The 18,205-nt window shown below is 40.8% G+C and overlaps 1 protein-coding gene across 1 annotated transcript in view; it reads left to right on the top strand.

Moving 5' to 3' along the window:
* b4galnt4a (beta-1,4-N-acetyl-galactosaminyl transferase 4a) overlaps nucleotides 1-18,205 on the top strand; it is a gene marked incomplete at its 5' end in the record, with an annotated part of 151,927 nt that overhangs the window by 116,818 nt on the left and 16,904 nt on the right. Inside the window, one exon of the mRNA XM_079247103.1 lies at nucleotides 11,574-11,652. Within this exon, the coding sequence (XP_079103229.1) occupies nucleotides 11,574-11,652 (79 nt within the window). The remainder of the gene's footprint in view (nucleotides 1-11,573; nucleotides 11,653-18,205) is intronic.

Raw genomic sequence — 18,205 nt, 5'->3', positions numbered from 1 at the left:
CATTATCTTCACATATTTGTACTTCATACTGAATCTGGTGATACTTGAACCCACATGAAACAATGCCACCAGTATTTTAGCTTGATTGATAAACTGGTTGGAATCAACAATGTCTGTTCTGTGTGTTCTGGTTTTTTCCCAATCAGGTGCAGTAATTGAAATGAAACTGCTTTCTGCTGAAAGAAAGGTAGAAGCTGTCTGAAAGGTCATGTGCAATGCAGCTTTTTTAGTTATTTTAAAAGAGCTATTCTCAAATGGGGGAGGGGTCACATCTTACATTCATTTCTTTCATCTTCTTTTTGCATCTTCTTCCAAAACTTTCTTTTTTTCTGAGTGGAGAACACATTGTCACACAGATGATGGTCACTGGAAGGAGAGCGTTAACGCCGTATTTCCCAACAACAATACAGAAAACCTACTGGAGAATGACCAGTTATTTCGCTGTGGGATCTCAGTATCTATAATTGAATCACTTAAGCACTCTAGGCTATTAGCTGGCGAGAAGACTCAAGCGTTTCACCACAGGAAAGGATGAAGCTTCTTGCTCACGACATCATGAGCATACAGATTTAGCATGGTGAAGAGCTGAGTGTTGCACCTGCTCTGAGCACCTGAACCATCTCATCATATGTGTGGATTTACTTAAAAGTGTGTTTTCCGCAGTGTACACTAACATTTCTCTGTCTGTGTTTGAGAGTGAGCGCCGGCATTAATGTTAACCTCTCTCCTCTCAAGGTAATTGGTTCATACACTGTAGCAGTTCAATTAAAATGAAGTTGTTTGCCAGGAAACTGCAATGACTTCTCCATCCTGATTACCTCCCCTGAGGACTTTACTCCACCATCTGTTTCTATGAGTGATGGGAACCTGCTAAGACACAGTTTCTCTGTTTGTGTGTGGTGGCTTATGTTTAATCAGAATGCCTTTGGGGTGTTGATGCTTATCTCTTGAGCTGTAAAAACCAGTGGTTTTGCTGCAGCCATCTGATTGGCTGTAATGTCTGAGTGCAACCAAACTGTAACAATAAGCTTGTTAAGGCCAAACATGATTAGAGAGTAATGGTGATGAAGGGTCAGGTTAGCCTGATGGAATGCTGGGGGAATGTTATAAGCATGGATTTTCATGTGATGAGAGTAGATCAGTTGTCAGAAACTTTGGTTGCATGAAGTTGCTGTGCTTTCTCGGCGTTAAACCTTCAATCTGAGCTGATAGGATGCAGTATTTTTCATATTTTCTGCAGAAATCCTATCAAAGGACCAAGGCTAACCCAGCTTGTCATTTGTTAGACACTGAACCCCCACGTCTTTCATGGATTAGCAGTGTGGGGGCTTCATCCAACACTCACTATAAGTTTCTCACAGTGACAATCTGACATTTATAGCTGCATTACAGTTTGCCAGGTGTGCACAGGTCAAATGGTAATTAGGACTCAATCAACTCCTACTCTGTTTTTCTGCTGGAAACCCTGTGAAAGCCATCCAGGAGCATAAACACAGATGGGTTACTCGTGGTGCATGTCAACCTCTGGCAAAGATGAGACATTATATGAACAGTCAGTTGGATGCAGGCAGTGTGGGCGGGTGGAATGACATGAGCATCTTTGACAAGAGCCAAGTTATTATGGCCAGATGATCCCAGCTTCTCTGGAATTGCAAAGGCTTGTGGGGCGCTATGACCCAGTGATTTTATTTTAAGCTTAGTGGGCGGAAGTCTCGGAAATGCAGGAAAAGTGTAATTTGAAAGTATAGCCTTCCTCTTCCTTTTCTCCTCTAAGAGCCTCTCGCTGAGATAGCAGGCGCATTTACAGAGCTGTGGAAACAACAACAGAAAACCTTCAAAAATACCAAAATTTGATCTGAGTTCATTGAAACTCATCCATCAATTATTAATGCTCCTTTCTTGTGGTTATTTATACCCTTGCAATACCACACAATAATAGATCATGTTGTTTTAAAGCCTTGAAATGTTTCTCAGCCATCTTTTCTTTCATAAGTGATCATATAGTTGTTAAGAATATTTTTAAAATATTTATAATTTAGATTAGATTAGATAAACTTTATTCATCCACAAGGGAAAGTTCAAGGTTCAAGAACAACTATAGTCCAAGATTTAACAGACAAACATTTAACATTATACTCATCTGCAAGAAGTAAAATTATTTATAAAGTTCATTGAAATTCCAATGAATAAAGTCGAACTTCCAAAAACTGGCTGCAAGGATCTTTTTAGTTCAGTTTAGTCAAAAGAGCAAGTTATAATCAGTGAACCACAGATGATTAAAACTATCTAACACAGTGAAATCTTGCATAGAAAACTGGATGCATTCATCACCAGCACATGAAGAGAAAATAACAAGCCAGAGCAATTAGCATTTAACTCCTGGATATTATTTTCTGCTTCAGAGATTGCGTTGCTTTAGAAACGGTCGTCCCTGTTGATGCCGCTGCAGCTGTGTTCTGTTTATGGAACTGAAATGACTGCGTATTATTCATCCACAGTAAAAGTCTTGAAGGGCCCTTCATTTTTTAGAGAATTTGGAAATGTTTTTGAATTTCAATGTGCAAACACATGATAATACTAAATAAGGTAAAAACATGGTTTCTAATATTCTACTAATCTTGAAAGTCACTATTTGGTGTGAACACCTTTATCCTTTAAGTCATCCTGGATTCTCTTAGCAAAGCTTTCTTGTAATTTCTTTAACTAGTCTTCAGAAATAGTTCTCCAGGCTTCTTGAAGGACATTTCAAAGCTTTTCTTTGTGTGTTGGCTGCCTTTTGTTCTGTATACTATCAGAACTATCCCACACTGTTTCGGGGATGTTCAGGTCCAGAGAGGATTCATCACTTCATCAGATCTGTTGTCACTGATTTTCAGTCTGTGGAGACCACTTCTGATGAGGTTTTGGTGAACAGTAGATGAATCAGCTGAAGGGCCAGATTCATCCCTCCGGTCCAGTTTCTGGTCTTAACTGTGATTTTTTTTTTTCTCCCTACCTTTGAAGGCCTTCACTTTTTGATACTGTTCATTTGCTGTAGATATTTTTTGGGTCTTACACATCTTCTTGTGTCCCCTACTTTTTCCATTTCCTTGTGGTCTTCATTGCTCTCCATGCTGAGATATGCCACATGGTTACTAGCCCTCTAGTGATGATCTTGTTGGTGCAAAAATATAATTGCTTTGTCTGTTGAACTTAGATATCTTTGCAGTTTTTGCTGATTTTACTCCAGAAATGTGGGGATTAATCATAATAATTAAATTAAACAGTGTTATAGTGCTGTGGGTTCTCTCCAGGTACTTCGGCTTCCTCCCACCATCCAAAGACATGCATGTTAGGCTAATTGGTTACTCTAGATTGCCCCTAGTGAGCGTGAGTGGTTGTTCGTCTCTCTGTGTGGCCCTGCGATGGACTGGCGAGCTGTCCAGGGTGTACCCTGCCTGTTGCCCAAAGCCAGCTGGGATAGGTTCCAGCTTCCCTGTGACCTTGAATTGGATTAAGCGGTTCAGAAAATGAATGAATGAATTTCATATAGATGGAAGAGGTCCAACAACATTGTTTTCAAAGTTTATTACCCCAAATTCGGCCTCAGTCTTTAATTTCAGCCATTCCAAAAGTTGCTCGAGATTGCACCACTGAAAATGTTTCGTTGGAACATCTAAACCAGGACTACTCGATTTGGTCTTGAGAGTTCTGCAATCCAACATGTTTTTCATGTATCTTTTCTCTGACACAGCAGACTCAGATTTATGAGTCATTGTGCATAAACCTGATGGGATGTTAGATCCATTTAATTTGATTTTGGTTTTATGTTTGAGTACACATTCACTAAAAAAGGGAGAAAGCAAATTAGAGAGGTGACAGACTTCTCATTTTTGGGTCTCATATGCAAGCTACAGGGACACATGACCATAAAAACTTTAGAAAGTGAATTTTGCATGATGTGGGACCATTAAAAGTGTTCTATGCCAAGTTGCCTCTTATGTATGGAATAAAAACACTGTTAGTCCTTTGAGCTAGGTGCCTTTCCATACTTGAATAAATCATAGGTCAGTATTAAGTTGTTAAAAATACAGTTTTTAGTTTTTTTAAAGGGAGAAAAACACATCTGCCAATCAAATCTGCCAATTGAACCCATAGGAAACTTCAGAAAGTCTGCTGAACTCTTCCACTGCGTATGAATTTCAGGCAATAAGAGAAAAGAAAGTTGAATAAAGGATGAAATATAGGCACAGAAAAAAATAGTAATTTTATAATCTCATAGATGAGGATTACAAATTATGAAATTGGATATATGGTTGATAAAGTCACGACAGTGTGAGAAATGCTGGAAAAACTGACCGACTAATCTGTCTGATGTCGGAGGAGAAGGGCGAGAAAGGAGGGAAGGAGCTGGGGATGAAGGACAGCAGAGTGGGAGTAAGTGAATGGAGGGGATGGGAGAAAGAGGATTTATCGAGGCTGCAGGGAAGAGCAGCTTGATAGCTCTCTGATGTATTAGAGGAATGCATGAGAAATGGAGTGAAGAGGGGAGAGAATCAGAAGGAAAAAGAGTGAAGTTTGTTGGCCTCCTTGGGGCGGCTTTAAACACGAGTATCATTAATGTAGTTGAGAGAAGTGTGCTCGCTGAGAATAGTCTTTTATTTAAAGGCCACCTGTGGGTATTGGAGATGGAGAAATCAAGCAACGGAAAGAGAAAGCGAGAGAAATGGGGAAAGGGTGACAATCAGATTGCATAAATGAGAAATTGAGCTGGAAAAAGAAGGGACATGCTCAAAGTTGAGACGTTTCTGTAACAGTCAGTGGGCAAGTAGGCGAGAGCACAATGATAGGACAATAAAAGAGCGCTAGTAATACTAGTAATACTTGCTGTAATAATAAGGACAGCAAGTATATAGTCTGCAGTTCTATTGAAATCTGGTTTGTAATACTCTGTTTTTTTTGTCAATCTGACTGTCAGACTTGCTGTATTTCTTTATTTCACTGCTTTTTTTCTTTGAGATGCTTGTGAAAAGGGAACTTGTACATCAGCAATAGAAAAAGATAGGGGGAAAAAAATGCTTTCTCCACATTTCATGCAAAATAAATATTTCATGCCTCAAGTGAAGGAGACTTTGGGCAGCTATGATATTCTCTGAGTACTGGTTTGCTCCAGTAGAAGCCTCTTATGCTCCCCAGCCTCGTCAAGTTCCTTTGTCTGACTATCTGTTCAGCCCAGTGAAGGGAAACTGGAAACAAAGACTCCAATTAGTCAGGCAATTAGACTCTTGTTTTGTGTCCTCCACACTTCCTTTGAGTCACATACTAATAGCTGTTCTTTCCTCTTCCATCTCTCATTTGTCCTTCACTTTCTCTTTCATGTTTTCTCCTCTTCTTGCATGGCGTTCTGTGAGAAATCATACTGCAGTTTCTTTCGTTCTAATGTGTTTTTCTTCTCTAACTCAAGAAAGGATCTATAATTCCCTCTGTTTCTGCAGCTCATTTGCTATTTATCGCTCCTCCTTCATCTTTCTTTCCGCCTGTCTCTTTGTCTCTCCATCTCTTTCAACCAGCGTCTCCCTCATCATCCATCACGTGTGGCATGACTATTCATTGCGTGCACACCCGCATTCAGGCTCGTGTCAGCGTGAAGCACCTATCACCTGCCTGCATCATCAGTTTGGGGTTCATCATCTGCGATTCTTCTTTAATTTGGCCATTTTGAACTGATTAGACCTCTCTGTCACCGTCTTTGTCATTTTAATTTCTTTTGAAATCTTTCGTTTCAATCAAATCTTTCTTTTTATGTTGTTTCTCAAAGCAGTTTTCATCCAGTCAAGTTGGAGACAAAACAAGACAAGGACAAACAAAAGTTTAGAAAAAACTCTTTGTCTCCAGCTCATTCCATTACTTTTGATAAATCTGTTATCTGGAGTGTGAAGATTATAGGTTTGCCTCGTGTGTGTTGGGCTGGCTGTACTTCAGCTGTTCTCTCAAACTGTCACTGAAGTTCACAGATTTGACATTTCTGAGTGGCCAAAAGACAATGATGATTAAATGTTGACATGTTGAAGGTACATTTGGAAAGTTTTGTGTCCACACAGGCTGCTTGATGATTTTTTTATTGCTTCTTGTCTGTGGCCGGCATCGCTCGGAGACAGCTTGGCGGCAGACTGCATCCTCTCGGCTGTGTTATTAGATTATCCAACAGATCGAGTCAGATTATGGTCTGAAATATATCATTTAAATGAAGAATCAGGAAATGTAGTGATATTTCCTAAAGCCACTTCTTGTGGTCTGGTCCTGGACAAGAACTGAATGGTGTAGAACTACATATGAAGAGGGGAAAAAAACCAAAGCCTTAGGACCTTAAAACTCACCTCAAACAGCGTTATTTAGATTTATATTAATAACCTAGTTTTCAGACCCAGGTTGGCTATGTTGTCATGTGACATTCTGAGTACTCAGAGTACTTTATGCTCATTATATTTATAAGCAATATGTATCATCAAAGACTTTACTATTACTGAAAGGAAAATCGAATATTTCTGTTGTTTTTGAAGCATGGCCCAGCACAAGTCTTTCATTATGAATGGTGTAATGTTGGAATCGCTTAACTAAGGGCAAACGGTGGGGGTGTAGGAGCTAAAAGTGGCACTTAAGTTTGCCGAGTGCCATTTCAGCAGCTACACACAGAGATATTCCCTATTCATGAGAGAGTGACCTTAGCACACTGTCACTGCTCCCCAGCACCTGCAATGATTTATTGGTTACAGAACGCTGGGCAGCCGGATGATGCAGCGGCGTTTATGCCTGGGGCAACACGTGACCGTCCCCCCCCCCCCCCCCCCCCTTCAGCCTTCGTCCTTCCCTTTCTACTCGGTCAGCTACATCAAGTATAAAAATGCACAGGAAATGAAAAGTAAAGGAATAAGAAAAAAACAATATGACGATGTATGAGAAAATGAAGTTCATTGTTAAAGACGTTTGACAAACTGCTGGGCTGTACGAACTGAATTTGCATGATCATACTTACAGGAATTGTTTTCTCTCCCCGTCAGTGAGAGCACTATTTCATCCTTTAACAGAAAATGTCTGCATATCAAGAACACATGCTCTCACAAATGGTGTTTGTTAGAACCGTGGATGTGTTTTTTTTACATGCATAAGCCCATAATGTGCGCATGGAAGCTTAAGTGTTTGATTATGACTCTAAATGTGTGTGTTTTGAATGTTAATGTTGTGTGAAGCAGCTCTCATTCTGTAGCTGATGCCGTCCTTTTGTCCCAGATGTGTTTTCAGAAGAGAGAAGGCTTGTCGCTTTGTGTGCATATTTCATTGGTATTGGGAATAAACGACATGGTAAAACTTTAAATAGGTCCTTTGCTCCGTCTAACCACAGTTCCACAGAATTACTGCAGCCTGGATAAGTGGAAAATGTTGATTTATGTGGAGCATCGATTTTCTTCCTCATGGTCTCTGAAGGAGTGTTTTTTCCAGGTCCTGAGGCTTATTATACTGCTGCTCACTGTCGTCTGTTTTGCTGTCTTGCCTTTAGCACAGAGTTATATTCTAAGCGGTTTGTGGTTGACTAATATATGCGTTTATGGCTATTTTGTGATTTTAAAGTTAAACTGTTTACCTTCCCAAAAGATTGTGCTACTTTAGGTTTTAAGTGATCTAAAGGTACTTAGAGGTGTAGGCCTTACCTCATGCAATAGCAGCTATGATGGTTTCAGAAGTCTGGATCTCTGAGAAAAGTCCTGAGGGGGAAGAAGCTTTAAACTACTGTGACCTTTGACCTTGGAACTACTTTACTAAATGTCAGTTGGAATAAATATGTTTGATATATACTTACAGTATGTGTTGTATTTAGATGAAAATAGTGCAGATAGGATGTCACATTTAACATGTAGCCTATTATTATTATGACCTGCCCAGCAGACTGGTGACCTGTCCTGGGTGTCTCCTGCCTCTCGCCCAGTGACTGCTGGGATAGGCTCCAGCTTTCCTGCAACTCTTAATTGGATTATGTGGTTCAGAAAATGAAATGAAAAAATTATTTTTTTATTGTTGTTCAGGGATCAGGATATAATCCTGTTCCCTGAACCACTCTTTCGTAATCTAAGTTCCATGAATCCTGGCATTGCCATCTTTAGAAATGACCGTGTCATCATGGAAAATGAAATAACTTGTTCATTCATTTATTCAGGTTGTCAGCCGACCTCAGCTGACCCCTGCAGAAACCCCAGGTCATAGACTGTCCCCACTGGCTTGTACAGTGGTCACTTCAGAACAGATTAAAGCCGGGGTGGGGTAATGTTGAGGAGCTAGCAAGATGTAAAAGTAGCGCCCTGTCTTGGCTCCTCCCCCTCTGGTTTTGCTTCTTGCGTGATCCAAGACTTTTTTCTTACCTCTGCCAAGAAGGTTATGTTTTTACCAATGTTTATCTGTTTGTGTTCACGATAACTCAAAAAGTTATGAACGGATTTTAATTAAATTTTCAGGAGTTGTTGGAAATGTGAAAAGGAGGAACTGATTTAATTTTGGTGGTGATCTGGATCACCGTTTAGATCCAGGAACTTTTTAAAGGCCATGATTGGGTTTTGTGCTCTCCGAGTGCTTTTCTAGTTTGCAGCTTTTTCCACCAACAATTTTCTCTTTCTTGGCTGTTTAGCGGGAGGAGGCAAATAAACCGAGCCGGGTCGGGAAATCCTTCCTGCATTTTCTCCGCCATGTTTGCGTTCAGAGTTTCTTCTTCAGTACTTTTATTTTCATCCTTACACACTATTTATATGCAGGCTGTGTGATGCTGGAGGGGGAGGAGGAGAGCTGGGAGAAGCTTACAAAATATAAGAAATGAACAGCTTAATTTTGATCCAAATGTTTGGATTGGTCAGAGTTTTTACAAATTTACAGTAAACTGAAGTGTCGAACTATATTTCTTGTTGTTCATGATTACAAAATGTGTAGACTATCAGAATGAGGAACCACTTCACCCAGAGTAAAAAAAAAAAAAAAAATGTCTCGGAGCAAGATTACTTACCCCAGCTTTAAATCTGGACTCATTGAACTACACAACCTTTTTTCATTGCTTCAGAGTCTACTCTTTATGCAAACTGAAAGCCTTTTTCTCTACTTGGCCTCTTTGATTAGCGGTTTTCTTATGGCAACAGCTGTTCAGTCCTTTATTTTTACATTGTTCATTTGAAAATATTCTTACTTTCACTATTACACATAGCCCAGAGTTCTACTGCTGTTTCGATTCTATTTGATTTCAGGTTTTCTGGTTTTAGGCTTGATTCAGGATTTTTTTTCTGCCCACATTTCTTCCTGCAAGATAATCGTTCTCCACCATTCTCCCAGTTTTAATAGTGGCTTGGACAGTTCATGACCAAGCTAACCCATCCATCCATCCATCCATCCATCCATCTTCTACCGCTTATCAGGGGTCGGACTTCCCTCTCCCCAGCCACATTTACCAACTCTGTGGAGGGGATCCCAAGGTGTTCCCAGGCCAGCCGAGAGATATAATCCCTCCAGCGTGTCCTGGGTCTTCCCTGGGGTCTCCTCCCAGAGGGACGTGCCCGGAACACCTGATGAGGGAGGCGTCCCTCATCTGAGTTCGGGCATCTGAGTTGAGGTGGCTCAGATGCCCGAGCCACCTCAACTGGTTCCTCTCGATGCGGAGGAGCAGCGGCTCTACTCTGAGCCCCTCCCGGATGACCAAGCTCCTCACCCTATCTCTAAGGGAGAGCCCGGCCACCCTGCGGAGGAAACTCATTTCAGCCGCCTGTATACGAGATCTCATTCTTTAGGTCACGACCCACAGCTCATGACCATAGGTGAGGGTAGGAACGTAGATCGACTGGTAAATCGAGAACTTCGCCTTCTGGCTCAGCTCCTTCTTCACCACGACAGACCGGCGCAGAGTCCGCATTACTGCAGACGCCGCACCGATCCGTCTGTCCATCTCGCGCTCCATCCTTCCCTCACTCGTGAACAAGACCCCGAGATATTTAAACTCCTCCACTTTCGGCAGGACCTGACTCCCGACCCGGAGAGGGCAATCCACCCTTTTCCGGCTGAGGACCATGGTCTCAGATTTGGAGGTGCTGATTCCCATCCCAGCTGCTTCACACTCGGCTGTGAATCGCTGGAGATCACAGCCAGATGAAGCCAACAGGACCCTGTCATCCACACAAGGCAGACACCCAATCCTGAGGTCACCAAACTGGATCCCTTCAACACCTCAGCTGCTCCTAGAAATTCTGTCCATATAAGTTATGAACAGAATCTGTGATAAAGGACAGCCTTGGCAGAGTCCAATCCTCACCGGAAACAAATCCGACTTCCGGCAATGCGGACTAAATTCTGACACCTGTCATACAGGGACCAGACAGCTCGTACAAGGGGGTCTGGTACCTCATACTCCCGGAGTACCCCCACTGGAGTCCCCAAAGACACGGTCAAATGCCTTCCCCAGGTCCACAAAACACATGTAGACTGGTTGGGCAAACTCCCACGCCTCCTCCAGGACCCCAAAGAGTGTATAGAACTAGTCCACTGTTCTCCGACCAGGACGAAAACCACACTGCTCTTCCTCAATCTGAGACTTGACTATCCGGTGGACCCTCCTCTCCAGGACCCCTGAATAGACCTTACCAGGGAGGCTGTGGAGTGTGATTCCCCTGCAATTGGAACACACCCTCCACCACCCCAGTCTGCCAGTCCAGAGGCAATGTCCCCAATGTCCACACGATGCTGCAGAGGCATGTCAATCAGGACAGCCTCACAGTATCCAGAGCCTTAAGGAACTCCAGGCAGATCTCATCCACCCCCGGGGCCTTGCCACCAAGGAGCTTTTTAACCACCTCAGCAACTTCAGCCCCAGAGATAGGAGAGTCCACTCCTGCTTTCCCGAGCTCTTCTTCCTCACCACAAAATTGAGGAGGTCTTCAAAGTATTCTTTCTACCGACACACAACATCCCGACTCACAACTCTTTAAATGTTTTCTCTGCTTGATTCCAACAATTTGACACTTCTTAAACAGAATGACAACTTTTTCAACATATTTAAATAAAAAGTTGCTCATTGCATCAGTCAGGGTTCGATAACTTGTTGTCAGCTAGAAGATATTCGGCCATACAGTAATTAGTAGGAGACTCGTACCTGTTCCTAGTTAAATCCAGATGGTGACTCTTCTTTTTTGCCCGCCAGTGCATTGTATGCTCATTTTTAGATGTGGGAGGCTTCTTCTATAAAGTTGAGAAAAGTAAAACAAGCATTGGAAAGTTGTGTTATGCTTTTCCAAAAACATCTCATTTCTAAATAGGTCCTCTATAAACAGGTCAGTTGCATAATATGTTATTAAAAGAGCTTCTCAAAAAGGTTTTCAGAATAGTTGGATAAACTACTGGGTCAACAGTTAAATAGCTAAAATAATCTTTTTATTGATGGAAAATAATTGAAAATGGGTGATTGCATCATACATAACTTAGTACTGTTAAAATGATAACATGTGAAAATGATAAAGCAGAATAAATCTAACCGCAGTTTTCTTTCTCTCTTTCTCTTTCTTTCTTTCTTTCTTTAGTCTGATGTCGTCCAGACAATATTACTTTGAGATTCTTCACAAGCAGGATGACAAGGGCTCGGATCACGTGGAGGTTGGGGTAAGTTCACAGACTGAGATGAGTGTTTTTGTAATTTCTGTTAACATATTTTAATCCTGACAGATGGTTGCTGAGCTTTAAGCTGCTGACTTTCAGTGTTTTCTCATAGTTTGACCAGTCTGCAGAAAGCTTGTCCCAACAGGAAAAGTTTAGTTTTAACTTTGAGTTCTGTGTTTGACAACGTGACATCGGTCTCTGTGCACATGAAGAGTACGTTAGGTGAAAGGGAAGAGTATTTTACTTGACTATCTTATTTCTTTGGTCATAATAAATAAAGCTTTGCTTGTTGTAGCTGACTCACCTGCCAAAAGATGTAAAACAGATTTTGAATCTTCAGCTGTCTCTTTCCATTCCTTCATCTGTTATCGTATTTGCCCCTTTCTTCTCTTTCTTCTCCCACTGCACTCTTCATCATTTTTCTGTCTATACGCTGCACCTCTCCCTATATTCCTTCTGCAGACTCTCCTCTGCACTGTTTTCTCTCACCAGCTATGTTCTGCACCTCAGGCAAAGCTCAGAGATGAGTGGGGCTTAATTTCAAGATGAAGTTTCAAACGAGAGCCCACACGCCTTATGTGAGCCTGCACTTTGAGTGGGTGGGCTGGTGATAAAAAGAGATCAGCGGTGTGTGTATGGAGTGAATTTTTTTAACAAGCCTAAGGTCATCATCATCATTGCAGTGACCATCAGCACAGCGGTACTGCTGGGGTTGTTTTCCTCTTATGTAACATTTCTGTATCATTTTTCACCCAGAAAGTTAATCATCTTTTACTCTTTTCTCATTCTGTTGTACTACCTGCAACCCCCCTGACACCCCTCCCCCTCGCGCCTCTGGCCACTTCCCTCTATTTATATTTCTGTTGTTGTATTTTTCCTGGTATTTTCTATGTAGATCTTTATGTACTTAAATGGCCTGCCATGTTTAATGTTTCTGCTCCTGCTTGTGACATTTTCAGGCCTGGTAAAGTCCACTTTTGTGGACACAACATATTAGGAGATATAGTATTGTTGTCTGGGAGTTTAATGTTGCTTTCAGAAAACACCCTGTGAATGGAAGGTAGAGGCTCCTTCAGTGTCCGTTAATCCTTTAAAACACGATTTAATTATCAAAGATTTGTTGACGTTGGGACTTAAAAACATTTCTAAAAGTGTGTAACTGAGCAAAGAAAGATCTCGTGTTGTATTTGCTTCTCAGCCTGGAAAATGTGATGAAACTGAGGAGTTTGGACTCCAACAAGATCCCAGCAGATTCAGAAATTCTTTTCAGCTTTTGATTGTTGAGCAAAACAAACAAACATGCGGAAATATCTATTAACCATTCTAAACAAGCCTCTCTCACATCAACCGATGTTCACTTTATATCCCTCTCTCCCGTCAGGAGAATACTTAACAACAGCGTGCGTGTTTGGACTGCGAGGAGGAAACCAGTGCTTTACCAGAAAGGATAATTTTGCCCTCTGCAAACCAGTGGAGTATTCCACAGTTCCATGAGTTTGGCTTAAGGGAGAGTCCCGTTTATGTTCACAAGTCTGGTACATCAAAGTCTGAGTTCTGTTCCATCGTTGTGGCTTAAGTGGGTCCCAGTTGAGTTACCATGACAACTAGTTGTGGTGAACAACCAGACCAAGAGAACTACCAAGGGTATTAAAGTCTCATCTCAAAGAAAGTCTGACGAGTCAAAACAAGAGTTTCACCAGAAGATTACCACATTTACTTTTCGCGTTAGATAATAAAATACTATGAAAATCTATTCTAGTCAGGTAACATAGTTCCCTTTTAATTATTTATCAAATAAATTTAAACTTAATATTGCAAAAGTCAACCATTATATGTAGTAAGTGCAAACATATATTTAGGAAAAAGAAAATCCAGCTGCATTTGACATTAGTTTCCCCCAGCCCCACCTGGGTTATTACTTCTTTGTCTTTCAACCTGTAAGTGTCCATATAGGTGTGTGTTAGCTCATTGCGGAGATTTAACAGGTGTGTGAACCACAGCAGACGCTGACCTGTTAAAGACTCTGTTGCATCTTTTTGCCATGTAAAATTGAAGGCTTATAATAAGTTTGAAAATCACTTTGGAGAGTGTCTTTACGTGTTTTTGGAGGTAATTTGCTGATAGTTTTGTTGTTGTTGTTGTTGTTGTTTTTTTCATTTAAGTGAAAAGTCCAAAATTAATTTTAAAGTTCTTAATGATAAAAAGTGCAATGAGAGAGATCACCACAAGGGACCCAGAAGTACTTCCAAATGATTGTTTTTCACTTTCAAGAACTAATTCTGATACTATAGAGACTGATAATATAGTCACATGATCACTTTTAAACTTTATTCATCAGGAAAGTTTAAAAACTTTAAGAGGGATCAAGGAACACAGAATGATAATAATAAATAGTGTAGTTAATCCCAGTTTGGAAATTCTTTCTTTGCATTTAACCTATATTATTTGCAGCCTCAGTCTCTTTTTCTTTAGCTCGGTAACTTGAACCGAGCTCCTGCAGATGCAAGTCCACCTCTAGACCACCAGTCCTCCACATCAGCCTTTGACGGGGACATACCTGAACATGGATCACTTATACAGCCAACAGATTTCTGTGTGCGTCTTTCTGCCACTCGACCTCCCTGCTGCTGCAGCTTCGCTTGATTTAGGTGAAAATATGTTTGCACTCTTCCTTCAGCTCTGTCAGCAGTGTTTGATCCACGATGAGAAGAACTGTCATTTCACATTTTGTGGGAGAACTGAAGAAAAGTCCTCAAAGCAAATGTACAAGACTGATCAAAAGTCACAAAAACTGATTAGTAACAGATTGGATGATTTTAGAATAAGAGACTAAATGCTGCACTTTTTATCTAATCTGTTAATGGAGGTTCTTTTTATTTTTTTATACACTACCCACAAATGTTTGTGGATTCTAATGAAAGAAATTTGTAGAAAATGTAAAAATGTCATTGTGAGACATGTAATTAAAATCACACAATGACTTTATGTCAGATCATTTACTGGTGCATATAAAACAACATAAAATGCCAGCGACTCAATAACTTGTCATGTAGAGATTGCATCTTGATCTTAATATATCAAAATGTAGAGCGTATGACTCATAAGGCCCTTTTTTGGTCCGTTGCGTACGTTGCTGCCTTCTGATTTAAACACATAGAGTAAGTTTTGTCCTCAGCACATAGACTGTGTTAAACTGCAGTCTAACTTTTTATTTAACACTAACAGCCAGCAATCACCTCTTGCAGAATCTTCTCATGATATTTTTTTTCAATATTAAACTGCAGCTGTCATCCTTAATGTATTTTCATACAAAATCAGGACGCTTTTATTTTATACACATAAAGGCAAAACAGAATCTGACCAAGGTTGAGGTTGCATCAAGCCATAAAATGTTTCAATTAGATGCTCCAAGTGGGAACTCAGTTAACACTATCAGGATAACATCTGCTGAGAAAAGTAAATAATAATTAAATAGATATTTAGGAACTGGTCCAGCTTTGCCAGATCTAAGATCTGGTGAGAAACACCTGGGCAGAACAAGCTGGGTGGAACTAATGTGGCCCATCAACATAGTTGCCCCACTTGTAGTTACAAAAATATCCTCCCCGGTGACCTGAGTCTGCAAGAGGTGATTCGTTCTGTCATTCTGTTCCTACTGCTGAAGCTCAGGACTCATGTCATGATGGACATTAGTCTGCCATGCTCTCTGGTCATGCAGATAAGCAGTCACAAGGCATATCTGTTTCTGCTTCACACCAGCTCCAAAAATATGGATTCCTACTGGCTGCTACGTTCCATCCAAGCTGCTATATGGTACTTCTTTGTAAGGCCATCAGTAATCTGACACTCTAGGTGCAGACAGCAAGTGTCTGCTCTGAGGCAAGTGATTTAAGCAACACTGGAAGTCATGTGACCTCTGTGTTTCTGGGCAGAAGCCAAATCTGCAGTCATTCAGCGGGTGCCAAGGAGTTGCTGCACATCATGCAGAAATTATGAATTATACTCTTGGTGACCTAAATTTGACAGCAAGCAGGAAGAATGACTGTTTTAAAAACACATAAACTTTTGACAGCAATACTGCATCTACTGTATTATAGTCTGCCATTGTCTGTTTTCCTTTTTTTTACTCCTCTATCACTATTACATAGGGATGGTGGAATAGCATCACCATGTAATACATGCTTAATGTACAAAATAGATCTTAGAAGGCTAGACACTACTTGGATAGGTAATTAGTAGTGGAGAGATTACAGGCTTACAATCATTTTACCTTTGGGAAGTGTAAATGTTAGAGAAATGACAGTAAAATAAAAAGATCTGGACTGGAATTTAAGATTAGTGGCTCTAAAACTAAAGTCTTAGTCTCTTAATGAGGTCTCAGTGGCTTCATCTGTGGCCAAATAATAAATTAAGCCAAGAAGGAGGAGAAAAAAAAACTGTCTGCAAGTGAAAAGAAATATATACAGGTTATCTCCACCTTGTCGTAAAGACTTTACCAAACATCCAGACAAAGTGTTCATTGATTATGACTAATGTAATCATGTGAGGTGCAGATTCCTCTCTTTGTGTTTATTTGTCTTTTCTCTCCTCGGTTAGCCACCATGAGGCCATCATAATGGGTTTGTCACAGTGGAAACAATTCAATGAAACATCTGAAAGTCAACATTATGTGAGGAAATGTGTGTATGCGTGTTAAAACGCTGTCAGTGAAGGCCCCAGTGTGTGATTTAACAGCAGAATACGCTTCACACCTTGACAAAAATAGCAGATTTACCATGACCGACCCATAACAACGAAAGCCCTGGGCACACATAAATCCACAGAAAGCCAGGCACACATTTGTTAAAGAGCAGATAGTGGTGGATTCCCGTGTTTTTTCTGCATCTTCTGTGCAAAGCTGTGATTGTGCAGTAAAAGTTGGCCTCCTCCTCGGGGGAAAAGTGTTTGTTTGGCAGCACTTCTTTTAAATAAATGAGAGGGAGTAAATGTCAGATGGCACACAAGCAGATTGTGAAGGCTTTTGGAAGAAAAGAAGAAAAATATTCTTGATTTTATTTTGTGTTGCCTCCTTTATTTTCCATTGAATTAGGGAATTAGGGAGCGTGGCTGCAGGAAGGTCTAACCATTTTTAAATATGCCTTGCGTTCCTTAAAGACATGGAGAGAGCTGAGTTTGTGTGCGAGTGGTGAAAGAGAAGATTGTTCAGTTGTTAGACGAGTGAGCAAATTGCCAAACCTGCAATTTGACTGAACCTTTCCAGTGTAGTGACTCGCCTCAGTGTTTTTCCTCAATTAACTTCAAATAAACTCTTTTTAGAGTGATGGCTGGCTGCTTGACATGATAGATGATTTTCTGAGCAATGGTTTCATTAACTTTCTTAATTACCATCTGGATCTTTGTCAGTGAAACACAGGACCTTTTCCACCGTCTTAATAGAAATCATCTATTGATAGCGCCTGACAGAATGAAGGAAAGTGTCGGCCATTAAGCAGTATGATTGAGAGGATGACAGAGGGAAAGAAGGAGAGGAAGAAAGACAAGCCTTAATTAGCAATGGCAAGTTTATGGACGGGCAGGGGTGTGGGATTTAAATGCAGGTTTTTAATGGTCCTGTTTTAGTACTCCTACCAGGCCAAGTGTCAGTATACACACCAATTAAAACACACTCCCAAGTGTGCATAAGTATTCGTAGACAAAGCTACACATGCGTGCGCACACGCCTCTTTACAGCTGCCACACACCTTTCCTTCTTAGTATAAATGGGCGGTAAGAGAGCCAGCTGTTTAAGTGCACTCTACGGGTCTCCCTGCAGAAATAAATTGGCTTTTTCTGGTTTTTTAAGTTCTCAGACATATGGACTTGTGCTCTTTGCTTCGTTGCTCTTTAGGTTCACGTTGCCTTTTCCTTTAATAATTTTCTAATACACTTTTCAGCTTTTCTATAGAAACCTTTCCATCTAATTTACTGCTGTTTAAAACACAGTTCAGGATACCATAATGGCTAAACTGGGTGTTTCAGGCCTTTTCTGTGAAATGCTATTTCCTCTTTGCTTTATGGGCAGAAACAACGACTGCTAAAACGTTAGCGTTGATGCTAGTCGATGGATGAATTGACTGACTGATTAATAAGGCAGATTTCAGCCCTTTTTTTTGTCTATCAGTGGTGTGAGCGGACCGCTGAGAACACCAAGCCAATTAACAGGAAGGTGCATCTCTGGGCAGCTCAATGTCACTACTATGGATACACAGACAGGAAACAAAGTAGGATTCTTCTCTTTCGTCAATCACTTCAGCTGAAAGCATCGATGATGGCTGGTAGTCAGAGCATCTGGTGGAAAACTGAATGGCTTGTCTCGTGTTTCATTAAACTATCAAAACATGACGTTTGATTCTTAAATAGGTTGCTCTCACAGTGAATGTAACTTTTTTTTCTGCTTCCATTAAACCGCTGAGTGAACTTTGCGCTCTTAGCTTTAGTCATTAAACGTGCCGCGGCCTCTTTGATGCCGTGCAATCTTCAGCATAACAGATATCAGCAACAGGCTGAGTAATAAGAG

The sequence above is a fragment of the Telmatherina bonti genome, assembly GCF_933228915.1.
Source record: "Telmatherina bonti genome assembly, chromosome: 2".
In the NCBI taxonomy this organism is placed as follows: domain Eukaryota; kingdom Metazoa; phylum Chordata; class Actinopteri; order Atheriniformes; family Telmatherinidae; genus Telmatherina; species Telmatherina bonti.
Note: the sequence above shows the minus strand (reverse complement) of the source record. Positions and strands in the feature narration are given on the sequence as shown.